Source organism: Pleuronectes platessa, chromosome 3, assembly GCF_947347685.1.
Source record: "Pleuronectes platessa chromosome 3, fPlePla1.1, whole genome shotgun sequence".
Classification (NCBI taxonomy): domain Eukaryota; kingdom Metazoa; phylum Chordata; class Actinopteri; order Pleuronectiformes; family Pleuronectidae; genus Pleuronectes; species Pleuronectes platessa.
Window position 1 is genome coordinate 12714713 of NC_070628.1, and position 13728 is coordinate 12728440.

At 38.9% G+C, this 13728-nt stretch overlaps 1 protein-coding gene across 1 annotated transcript; it reads right to left on the minus strand.

Annotated features, from left to right (window-relative positions):
- Nucleotides 1-6155: 6155 nt before the first annotated feature.
- On the minus strand, nt 6156-13442 carry mettl14 (methyltransferase 14, N6-adenosine-methyltransferase subun). Its single transcript, XM_053418435.1, has 11 exons — nt 13213-13442; nt 12694-12782; nt 12412-12493; nt 11395-11472; nt 9733-9820; nt 9353-9443; nt 9079-9220; nt 7975-8067; nt 7245-7361; nt 6787-6997; nt 6156-6665 (listed from the first exon to the last, which is right to left on the minus strand). The coding sequence occupies exons 1-11, from the start codon at nt 13276-13278 to the stop codon at nt 6358-6360; spliced, it is 1365 nt and encodes a 454-aa protein (XP_053274410.1). The 5' UTR covers nt 13279-13442; the 3' UTR covers nt 6156-6357.
- Nucleotides 13443-13728: the final 286 nt, after the last annotated feature.

Here is a 13728-nt window from a genome sequence, read left to right on the forward strand (position 1 = left end):
TAGGCGGGGAGGTTTCATTACCTAGAAATATATTCAATATGCGTTTTAATACTTAACGAATTTATATGCCACATTTTGTAATGATGTTATTTGACAAAAACAAGGTTTCTTGACTGAGAAGCATGAACCTGTAGAAATATTGACAGAGCAAATACCAATACCAGGAGGTGACATAGTGGAGATTGGTGGTGAGGTCATGTTGAATGGTGATGAAGAAAAAAAATATTTTTATTTCCGCGGCTCAGACTTAATCACTCCCCCATATCATTACACAGGAATGATGGGATAGATTAGCAAATACTTGTATTGGATGATTAGAGCAGCGCAGCTCGAGATGGCTGCCTGTACTATCTCGCAGGAGTCCCTCCATATATTTAATCTTAAGATTGTAATGCTATTAATGCTATTAATATTTATCACGAACTTATAATGCTCTCAAAGGATTTCCCATGACAAAGATCCAATGAATGTGCAATCTTTAAAAAATAAAATAATGTTATTTCCATCTCCTTCAGATTGGATACATCATAGTAACCTGATAACAACAAACTTTCAGGATTTTAAATCGTCACCCGTCATGCCTGTTTACGTTACCTGGTGTTTTGTCATTTTGTGCTGATGCTCCCAAAATCCCTGTAGGGAAAATGTCACAAATATGAATATTAATTATATCTATTAAAGACATTATATTATTATATAATATTAAAGATGTACACACATACAGAAAGAGAGAAAGAGAGAGAGAGAGAGAGAGAGAGAGAGAGAGAAGAGAAGAGGATCACTTGTGACTAAATGAACACATACCTGCAAATAGAAGGAGTGTGAGAGGATCCATCACCCCCATTTATTGTTCTTTCCTGTGAAATATAAGTTGGTATAAATACATTTGAATACACTTTAGAATGCAGAGAAGTTTCAACAGACTCCAAATGTTATCATCTTTGATTATGTTGGACTTATTGCAGGACTGTTGTACTAGCTAGACTGACAACTTATAACATAGCAACTCAAATGTGATGAGTAATTTTGACTCCCTTCTGAATTCATGCTTACATCTGAAACAAAACAACTATAAGTGTATGCTTTGGAAATCCTTTGTGTTAATAGTGACCAGTTTGGAAGGCCTACTTTTGTGCAGTCTTTTAAAGATTCGATTCATACGGTTTGTTCAATACTTGGAGAAATGATGGAGAAAATGATCCTTTAACTATTTGACTGGTTCGTACCGGCTTGACCCCAACAAAATGCAGTTTTTGTTGCCTTAATGGGAATCAATTAAAGGACATACAAAAGATAAGCCACCAGCTAAACCTATGTATTCAAATTATTTTTTAAATATATATAAACTGGAATTGGAAGAACATAGTCTGGTGAGTTTCAAGCAGATACCTGATGTGTGATGTCAAGCTGATGAACAGCTCGGTGATGAATAAACGAAATAAAATTTGTTTTTAGGTTGGTTCTTCGGATATTATCAAGACCCAAGAATATTATAAATACATTTTATTCTGTCTTATTTGTATTGCCGCTTGCACTCTGCCACTTCTGTACAACTGCATTTTATTATTACCTTATAATGATTCAGTTATCATGATCACTGATATCAGGCAAAAAGAATCATCCTCAATCCTCCTCGCCCCAAGCAATCCTTTAAACTTTCAGTGAGAGATTCTCAAAAAACTGACATAATAAACTTTTAGCAATATGTAACAGAATGTATATTACCCTATATATTTTCTCCAGTTAGAAGCCTACTTTATATAAAGATTGTTATCAGACAAAACAATGTGCTACAGAACAAGAACATTCACTATACCCAGCTGACAGAGCTATATACGATAATAACTATATTTGCATAGCAAGTTTCAATACTTCACACAGTTCTTTACAACCAACAACATACAATTCACAAACAATCAGAGTAGAGAAATAATAATAATAAAATGTATAAACATCATACAAAAGCTTTTTTGTCGAAGTTTCACTTGAATGAGAGATAAAACAGGTAATCTGGTAGTCTGTTAGTCTAATCTCTTCTGGCAGATTGTTCCAAAGAGTAGGGGCCCTCACCGCAATGGGCTGGATCTCTTTGGTTTTCAGCCTCGACTTTTGAATGGCTAGCAACTCTTTACCAGAGGATCTCAGGCTGCGTCCTTGCTCATAGGGAGGTGAAAGGTCTGAAATATTGTATTAAATTCTAAATCAATACTAAAATAAACTGACAGCCAGTGCCAGGATGCTTTACCAGGGGTTGTATGGCTACATTTTTTCGAAAGCCGAGCAGCAGCATTCTGGAATAATTATAGAGGGTTGACTGATTTCTGGGGAAGACCGCAATACAGGGAGTTACAGTAGTCAAGTCTGGGTAGATGAGGGCCCTGAATGATTTTTTATCTGGTCTGTTTGAGAGATAATAGATTTAACCTTTGCTATGATATCTTGAAAATATGCTCATATAGCAGCCACACACTAACAAGCCAAGCAGTGAAGTCCACCAAATAAGATATATACCGTATTTGTAACAATTACCGTCTTCGCAATAATCTTCATAGCATAATAATACAATGAAAAAAAAAAATTCACTATAAGTAGCACACTTGTAAGAAACAAAGCATAGATTGCAGAAATTATTTTTGGACTCTAATGGAAATCCTTCAAAAATAAAACAACTCAGTTTCCATACAACATTTTCTACATCAAAACCCCATAACCCTATTTTTTTTATGTAAATTGACAGACACAGAGAAGATGAAGGTGATGCAAAAGTGATTTCTAAGGGGTTTTACTTCAAGTACTAAATTTTATGTTCAGTTATTCAGCAATGCTAATAAAGAAATGTGCTCTCTTACCTCCGCAGAGTCCCTAATCCAACCTCTTCTATTTGAGGTTGCTGTTTAGTCGATGGTTTAAGTCGACACTAAGATAGCACCTGCTACTTTCTCTCCTCTGCTTGGAAATGGAAGTGAAAAGGTGACTGAGGTTTTTGTAAACACAAGAAATTCTTGTGACATAAGTTGCAGGACTTGTTTTTGTTCACCCTTTCCATTTAAAAAAGGATGAAGAGCTAAAGGCACAACCTAAAATATGGGGCATGTGTGGGAGGGAATGTCCTTGGTACGTAATGAAAACATTCTAGCTATTGCAGACATATGTAACGTGCTAAAATATAATCTGAGCCACTCGTGTCAATAATCAACTGTGTTTGCATATGGTGCTGAAACTGCTGTTATGAAATATACATCATTGTGAGAAAAATAATTTGAGAATCTAAATTTACTATAAATGATCATATAAAATGTATTTACTGTTCTAAACCTTGATCATAACTCAAAAGGAACACTTTCCTGGTTTATATCCCGTTGGGAGTGTAAATAGCCTGCCACCAATCACTGCACTCTTATCATGATTGATTTACAGGTGTAGTAGGTTGTCTGGTTATTCGTAGGATACACCCAAACAGAAAGGGAAAGATTCCCAATTTCCAAGTTAAACTGGTGTGTATGTTTGCTTTTCCTCCAATTTTCTCGAGGAACAATCGTCCGATCGACTTCAAACTTGGCGGGTCTGTCGCTGAGGATCTGAATAATGATCCGCATGAGCCCTTGATAATTCCTGAATTTGGACTGCCATCTAAGAAGACATAGAATACATACAGCATATGTAACTTTGGAGTTACTTTGGAGGTGTCCATCCTACATTGTACCTCGTTTTCTTAATCCTCCAGTTTCTAAATGATATGACACTTGTTCCAGATGATGATCAAACTCAATTTGATCCAGTTACCCAGCATCTGGTCATCATATTAATCAGTCTTTATCATAATTTAATATTTGATGTTAACTATTGTTCATCCTTTGGTAGCTTAATTGCGCTTGTATAGTTGTCACTGTGTATGTGGTTTCTTAGAAAAAGGAAACAAAATGATAAAGCCTCATCAAAACTATGATCATTATGTGGCAAACTAAATAAACTAATCTATATTGGTATGAAGGCTAACCAAATAATCTAAAAGCAGTACTGCTGCTACTACTACCACTACTAGTACTAGGACTCACTAGTTTACTCTATAGTGGTAAAGACACTTGTGAACCCTCACTGTTCTGCAGTGGTGTAGTTCCTTCCGCTTAGAGGTGATGCAGACATGTGATGCAGATATGTGATGCAGACAAGTGTGTCAGTTGATTTACATCAGTGACACTCGGTTGATAATTAAAAGGCTTGAACAAAGCTCCTCTGTGAATCAGGGAAAATCCATTGGCCAAAGTAAATCAACACAAACCTGCTGACTGGGCTGTTTATCCAAGCAAGTGATATGCTACGCTACACTACACGTTCAGTAGTACCAGTAAAGAAGTAACAAAGTAATCAAGAAATTAATAAATACAAGGCGATATAAAATGAATAGTAATAGTATAGAAAGTATAGAAAGAAAATGTCCGTGGGAACAAGATTGCAACATATAAGATTTATAAGAAATTTAAGACAGATATAGAAACTCCACGGATACTAAATTATTTTGCATATGTAAGTGAAGTTACATGTGAGTGCAGACCTAGACATTGGTGCATTTGGTCTCCTGGGAGTGGTGCTGGTTGTACAACAGCCGGAAAGAATGACTTGTGTTAAAGCTTCTTGAGACACTTTGAGTGAATCAGTTTGTCACAGGAGGAGCTGCCCAGGGCTGTCATAAATACTTTAAAAATATTATCGATGCACCTTACAAATAACATCCAAATTCATGCAAAGAAAATGCTTTTATTCAAAAACAAATATCGATGTTTGGTCTGACGTTAATACAAAACTAACAGTCCTTGTGCCATTTGTCCCTTTTTGTCTCAAAACAGGCATCGCTATGGTCTCAAAGCAGGGTGTTCTGGAGAGGTAGAGTAAGATCCAATGTTAGTTTATTCTATTTGCGCAAACGAAAATCACATATGTGAGAGTTCTACAATCCGTAACATCTTCGAAATCACAACTGAAAAGGGAACACAAGAGAAAAGCCAAGAATGAGCCAAATCTCTCTTCTTGGTCAGACAAACACACAATTCGCATTAGGGATCGCACATAGAGAATATACTTATTCGAAATATTATGTAAATTTTGTATGTATCATTGTCAATATGTGAAGTCAATGTTAATCAATCAAGATGAGGAAGAAACCACAAATTCTTGAATGCATCACTTCTTCTGTATGCGACCCCAGACAATCTTGTGCTCTTCGGTAAGCAGCTGCACATAGTAAAGGGACGTAAGACAAACCATCACTGAATCAGGCTCACCAACATTCTGTAAATGCTAATTTATTTAAAACACCTTCAGGGACATTTGAGCATTCCAAGTTAGGGTTGACTTCGAAGTAGCGTTCTGACTATCACTTATCACCAAATTTATTTTCCATTCCGTAAGCTCAGCAGTTGTCTCATCAAATGCACTGAACCTGTCACACAATATGTTTATGTATGAGTTTAAATAATCAATACTTCTATTTAAGTCAGACAACACATGTTCGAACATTTATTGCAGCATTACCACAGATTTATTGTTTGGCGTCTAGGCTCCAACTTAATCACTTCCCCATATGATTACACAGGAATGATGGGAGTGATGAGAAAATACTTGTAACCCCCCCGTTGGAGCCTACAGGTGGATGCTGGGGTGGTGGAGGGGCTGAAGCAACTCGTGGCAATACTGCAGTAGCAGTGTGGGCGAGAGGAGTCGATGGGAAATGTCTCTCTGGTTAAATAGACCACCAGATAAGGTGGGTGTGTATAGATGGTTGTGGAGAGTGAGGTATGTCACATGATGCATGGCACATGATTGGCACAGCGCAGCTCGATTGCCTGCCAGAACTAGCTCACAGGCGTCGCCACATTTCTGTGGCTATAGGATAAAAAAAAAGCTCTCTAGTCCGTTTGAAGAATCAACCCCCATTTTCTCAATTGTAGTCAATTGTGTCAGTGACAGGTAAATACAACCAATGGTTATATAAAATGACATTGCAAAATGATGTTTACGAGCATTCTAAAACGACTCCTCTTTCAAATTTGAACTAGACCTGCTTAGCAAATATTAAATCACCATCTTTTTGCTTTTAACATTTAGGAAAATAGATATGCAAGCACAACACATACAATACAAATCAATACACAAATACAAAGATTGAAGAGGGTTTATTCAGAGAATAGCCATTTAATACAATGCATATCCATGAAAAATATAAACAGACCAAAAAGTTTCAAAGAGACACTCACTATGTTCTCAGCTGTCACATGGTGACCAAATCGACTGCAGTACAAGTTTGGAGCTAATGCAGATGGATATTCCGAGCATCCGTCTGGTTGACATGAGCTCAATGCTCTAGCGAGGAGGGAATCCCCTGTGTGGCCCTCCTCTTCCCCTAAACCCTCCCCTGTCCCCACGGAAATTTGGTCGATTTCTTTCCCGGCCTCTGTCTCCCCCTCTTCCTGCATTCGGCCCACCTCTTCCGCCTCTGGCTGCTCCGCCACCGCGGTCTGACTTCATCTTGGCAGGGGGAGATTTGGGCCGCAGTCTCTCTATTTCCTCGGTGCATCCAGAAAGGCTTGAATTGGGCAAGCCGAAATGTGAGGCGTAGGCCTCAGAGTTAAAGTTACTATTTGTCAAAGTGGGACCCACTGTCAACCAGCCTAGAGACAGAAGACACCAAGACGAGTTAGCAACAGCAGAAAAATGAACAGAACATACTAATGACAGTGTTAGTGACCTAAATTAAAAACCCTTTTGGGAGAGTGCATGTGTCCATCTCACCTGGTCTGATGGTTGAATCTCGCCCAAACAGGTGCAACCTTCTGCGGCCCAAACAGAAGTGCTCGATGATGTGGAAGATCTCGACAGGCTTCTCTACATTTCCCATCTCAGGCTCCTCAGTGATGATCAAGTCAATGTCCACGTTGGCGTGGATAAAGTCTCCATCAGTGCTCCTGCGCACGGTTCCTTTGATTCCCATCAGGCAGTGTTCCTAGAAGCAATGTGTTGCACATGTCTTTGTTCAGTTCAATATACTGTAGCATCTACACCAGTTTAAGTTTTAACGCATTCTTTGTAGATGGGTCTTGAAAACTTTCATTTGAATATCCAATATCCACAGAGAAAATTAAAGTTCACAGAAAATAAATAAGTATGTATATATAAATATATATACAGTGCATAATATTCACAGTACTATGAACTTGTATTAGGTGGGTATGCGTGTGTGAATATGGTACCTTGGTCCTCTGGAACACTGCTTTTGGGTCCAGTGCCTTGGTCTTTCCTGGTTTGTTCTTATTAGTCTTGATCCAACAGATATCCTCACACCGCCTAAAGCCCCACTTCCTCAAACACTGAAATGGGCGTAATAAAGATAATTGACAGGTTATCACTTCCGCCAAGGAGGTTTTGTTGTTGTCCCTGTCCTTTGTTTTTTTTTAGCTGTTTTGATTGTAAGTAGGATTATGCAAAAACAAGGGTTATATCAAATAGCAAATCATAAATAACGTAAATTATGGGGGGGGGGGTTAAATGATCCGTACTTTTGATAATGGCGTTAGTGTAAAAAAAATCCATAGGAAATTAAAGCAGTCAAACATTTAATCTACTTTTCTACAAATAGCAGACAATGGAAAAAAATGTAACCAGTCAGAGAAAACCTAAATTGTTGTGGAAAAAACAATCATACCAACTCCTGTTTTTTTTAACACCCAGACTTTTAAATTTTGTTAATGACAAGCTCAAAGAGGAGAAACGTCAGAATACCATTTATCAAGAACATAGTACTGTTGGTATGAACAGGAGAGTTTCCGAAGGACTCAAGGAATGCTGTTCTTGTCAACAAGTTGTAAAAATGACACGCACACTTACAATTGTGAAACATAATGACAGCGGTACAGAATATGACGAAAAAGTTTCCTATAACTGAATGTGTGCTTTTAACTTTAATGTGAGCGATCGGATTACCATTCTGCCCAAGTCCAATCCTTCACCAGAGCCGCACCACAGAAAGACGAAAGAGCGCAGAGCCGATATCTCCTCAATTTCAAGTTTCATGATCTACAGCAGCAGGACAGAGGGGAGTGGGTGAAAGTGATGCCAAAAGCATAAACCATACAGAATGAATATACCTTTCACTTATCTCTTCATTTCCCTTGGGCTGAGTGCTTAAGCTGCTTGGTTTGATTACTGTCGGTACATTGGCAGGGTCATGGTGGATGCAACCCCAGTTAGGAGAGTTGAGTTTTCCGTTTATCATATTCAAAACATTATTCAAAACACTTAAAATTCTCATCCTGGGGATCAATATGGTGTTCTCTTGAGGCCAAGAAGGTTTGGGTACCGAACTCTACTTGGAGTTAACCAACATCGCTCTACCAGATACCCGAGTGCCAGTCCTCACTACAAACCAAGATTCATTCATTTGAACTTCTTCTTTATTTCCATATGTTTCTGACACTGACTTCCACTCCTCGCTGTATTTGTCATTGTTACTAACTTTACTTAATTTCTCTTTGTAAATATGAAAAGGGACAGTTCACCCAAAAAACGAAAAATTCACTCACTATCTACTCACTACTTTGGCGATGGAGAAGGAAGTGTTTGAGACCACAAGCCACTTTTTGAGTTTCAGAGGTTTGACTCGTAACGGCATTATTTACACTACGTTTTGAGCCTAAATATCCTCCGTGTTCGTGCTCAGATTACAGAGGACATTAAGGCTTAACACATGATGTAAATGACGTTGTTTCGAGTCCAATTTGAATGTCGGGGCTTACTGACACTTGGATAACACCACAGGAGCAGAATGAAGGCATTTACTGTTTGTTAAAAGTTGTTTTTATGTTTGAAGATTTGGTCACCATTAACTTCAATTTTATTGGATTTGGCTGCAACACTGTTTATCCCTGAGACTCCAAAAGTGTTTTGTGGACTAAAACATGTCACCCAACCCTCCATCCTTATAGTGATGAGTAGATAATGAGCCAGTCACAGCAGTGCTCTGTACCTATTCACATACTTTATCAACATAAATTGCTTAATGCTAAACACTCAAAGATGCATACATACATCATCCCAGTTCCAGCAACGTTCAGTATTGCTGATGCCTGATTCTCTGTAGTATTCCTCCAAGGGAGGTTCAAGCAGAATAACATCGAACTTGCACTGTAAGTCCTGCAGGTCAAAGTGCTCTGGGTCAGCCTGGAGGTACCTGAACATACAGATACACACACACAACTTTAATATGTTTTTTTGTTCTTTTAAACAGTGGATACCAGCATAACATGAGTGTTTTCTTATTGAAAGATATGTGGTCTTCCATTCACACAACCATTGTACATACATAGGAGGGGTGTTAGTGGTGGAGATGAGCTCATCCTTGAGTCTGATCAACTCTCGAAGCTTAGGGTATTCTTCAAATCGATCAGCCAAGCCTTAAGCAGATAGGACATAGAGGTCAGAACCACATATGAGCTTGCACGTGTGCATTAACACAAGTGATAGAAAGCCATTATAAGATAATTGACATCATGATAACACTGTGCAGGGCTCAAAAGGCTGATAAAGAAAACATGTCTGCAGACGCAGCAGCAGATCTCAGTGTCCGATTACTTATGAACATTAAAAAATGTAATCAAAGTATAGATCATAGGTCTCACTGCTCACTCAACTGAAAACCCCAAAAGGTTGACTGCTAATTAACACTCATGTGCAAATACTCACCGACATCTCTGATGAAGTTTTGTGGCCTGTGACCTGTGTCCACAAAGTGCTGACAGTAGTCATTGTGAGGGTTTAAACTCTGAGTTCCCTGAAAATGAACAAATGAATGAGGATTAACAAGATTAGCAGGGTAATCAAGAAAAAATATTTGCATTGAGACATAAATTAGAAATTTAGTATCCATGTATTTTGCACTTTCAATACTTTTCCAGTCTCCAAACAAAAATTCAAACTCTTATGAGGAATAAATTCGGACAAAATCTCGATGTCACATCAACATCGGGAATCCTCCTACTTCAATTAATAAAAACATATAAATATCGCTGATTTTGTAACACTTCACTCATTTTTACATGTTTTACTTCAACTACAATAGAGCATTAGTTTTTTTTGTGAACTTAAAAGCTGAAGCATTCAGTAAGCCAAGGCTATAAATAGTTACACTCAAACACTTTGCTCTTTGTCCTCTTAAACTGGTTCTCACCTGTATTTACAGGCGGTGTTACTAACCAGCTGCACTGACTGATGTCACAGGGTCATGGGAACATGCGTCAAATTGTCTCCATTACTTAAAACAGGAGTGTCTGAAAGTATCTGTATATCTTCTGTATAATAACTGCTGAATTCATATTTATTTTGCTGGTTAAACAGGGCGTAGCTTTGTCTGTAACATTTATGTTTAATATCAGCGCTATGTCATTATCTGTGGGAGGAATGCCTGTCTGCAGGAGTGTGTATGTGTGTGTGTGTGTGTTAAAGTGTAAAGTGAGCGCAGGTCAGAGGGGGAGTGAGGAGGACGCAGACTCCCACAGAGACTCTGACACAACATAACTGGACTTTTAATTAGAGTCTGTCCTAAAGCAACGGTGTTATAATTATTTAACAGTGGAAACCCGCTGTACCAATGAACGTAGCAGAAAACATGAGTCGATTATGTTTTTCTCTCCCTGCATTGGTTCGGTGCTTCGCTCTTCTCATTATCATTGGATGTTCGTGTTAAAACATGGACCGGATGAGTTCTATCGACGTATTTTAAATCTGTATGTTTATCGCCCAGCCCTAAATTACATAATAATAATAATAATTTTGATTGTTACTATTATTATTGTACCATGGCTCGGTTGAATTTCTTATTGTGATGCGTTCTTTAGAACTTGGAAAAACTGTAGACACTGAGTCCACTGGGTGAAAAGGTTCCCACCCCAAATGGAAATAGGTCTGAAAAGTATCAGTAAGTTAAATGATCCGGCCAGTCAGGTCAGACAGGGTCTCCTTCGGTTTGGCTTCTGTTTCAGACAGCTTCTTCAGTGTCCTGAGAAGGCAGGCTGAACAACTCGGTGCTGTAGTAAACTACCTACCAGTGAGATTTATAAGGTTCCTCTTCCATCTGCAATCCTACACATTTCACATATTCCTAGATCTTGATCTGGCACATTGAGGGGATGATTTATCTGAGTGTGTGAATTTGGTGCAGCTTGATAGACTTTAAGGGTATGAGCTCTAATCAGTTCCATTATAGTCATATAAGCAATCTATATAACTCATTGCTATATTATAGATGGCTACTACATTTAATTGGTCTTGGCTAAGAACTTGTAACATATAAACTATGTAAAGTAGAAAATACACGTTGTGTGTGTAAAACCAAAAACAGCAATATACCTTAAGGAAAGTACTGGAATCCTTGTACACCTCCTCGTATGGGTTGCCTTCATCCAGTTGCTGCACTTCCACTTCCTCCTAAAACATACACGCAAACACAAAAACAAACATATCCCTTATCTGCATGTGAGCAACACAATGATTGCAATTAAAAATAACTTTAAACTGAAGAAATTAAAACATGAATGAAATCACAATCAATTGTTTGTAGTTACTAAAGTGACAAACCTATGATAATAACATCTATGGAAATGGAAATAAAAAACCTTGGATGCGCTGCATTATTTGACGTATAAATCAAAAGCACACAGCTTCAGGCTGCTAGAAGTGGTCTGTAGGCAACTCTGCCTGGATGCTTTGTTATTAGAGGAGCAGTTAAGTTGAGAAATATGCGGGATCAATCAAGTGCATTGTGTGTCTTCAAGGGGGGGGGGGGGTATGCGAGATGAAATTATGTCAAAATACAGGATTATCATGCAAAATAAAATAAAATTAAGGTTGTTGCCAAACAGATGACCAAAATACATTGAACCGATATGGAACTAAGATACTACAATTATTATGGTAGTTTTTAAATCCTTATTAATGGAGAAGATTCTATATATGTGGGACTCTCTCGCATCTTGACAATGACTCACAAGGCATTCGGGACAATCTCATGGCCCTCGGTTTTAAATGAGAGTCTGAAAAATCTTCACTTGAACCTTCCACTCCAGGAAGGGGACTCACTGTGCCGACACACGATTGCGCAAAACAGAGGTGCAGGGCTGAGGGGTAGGGAGGAGCTTTTAGTGCCCAGAGGCTCTGGAAAAACCTGCCTGAGAACATGCAGCTTTTTATTTGCATGTTACATGTTTTAAAACACTCCCCCACACGCACTTACACAAGCTGTATATCACTGTAAACTGAGATCAGAAAAGTGCAGTTTACATCAGGTTTACCTACCCTGACATGTAACAGGGCAGAGGCATGTTGAACCAACGCAGATTGATAAGAGTAGCACGTGAATACACTCACCTTCTGTTCTTCCACATCTTCCTCTGTGTCCTCTCCCTCCACTTTCCTCTTAGAGGGTGGCGCTGAACTGTCAAATGAAGCCCTGCACAAATACAAACACCATGATATCATTTCTACATCTGAGTGGGAGTGAAAGGGGGGGGGGGGGGCTATGCAATGTAGAAACGTCAGAAGGGTCATACACATGCTCAGCATATTACAATCAGCCACTGGTTTGCTTTTATTGTTGTACCTTAATAGTACTTTCCCCTCTGCTGGCTGTGGGACTAAACCACCTCTCACCTGCATGTTTCTCTCGTCTCCTCGATCTCCTTGAGTTCGTCTTTACTGTTGAGGACTGCTCCGATGCTATCTGCACTCTCAGCTCCCAGCTGTGGACACACACACACACACACACACAGTCGTTAGTCCATCAGCCTCTGGTATATTCTCTCTCCACTAATCTGAAGCACGAGCCAGTCCTGACTATTTATTCAACCTTACACAGCAGATGCGTTTCATCATGAGTATTTGTCTTTTATGCACATCCTTTGATTACACTTGAACTCATCACTTATCAAATGGGCTAAACCAGCGTCAGCATGGGCAACTCATTCATTTGCATTTACACTGGAGTGATTTGCGTGTACGAGGCTGCACATGGTCCAATCAGCTCCATCAGCTCACTTTCTCTCCATCATTGTCCAGCTTCTCTGTCCTTTCAACCACTGGGTCGGAAGATGCGTTTCCCACTCAGCGCTAACTCTTGCTTGAGTTGTGAGATTAGCTTGCATGCTAACAACATCACCACTGTGTACTTGCCTGTTGAGCTAAAAGCTGCCGCCTAAGCTTCTGTCGCTGGCGAATCTCCTGCAGTCGACTATTCATGTCGCCCCCTTATAAATCTGTGATTAGTTTAAACCCCTGGTCGAGAGATATTACAAAAACCTTCGATACACGTTCAGACGGACTAGCTAAACAACAAGCGACTAATATGTAGCATATATGTTAGCAGCAGCCGCTCAAAAACCAAATGGGTGCACTCGTTTACTACACCGGGGCGGTCAGTATGGATGTACGTCCCTGCTGTGAATGAAGTAAGCTATTAAATTAGAGTTGTGGACACATGACAGCGGCTGTATTACATATGTGACCTGTTACATGTATGATATGTACATCTGTGATTTGTATTATATGTAAATATGTGATGTTTCATGTATAATATGTAAAGATGTGATTTATTACATGTATAATATTTACACATGTGATCTGTTACATGTATGATATTTACACATGTGATCTGTTACATGTATGATATTTACACATGTGATCTATTAC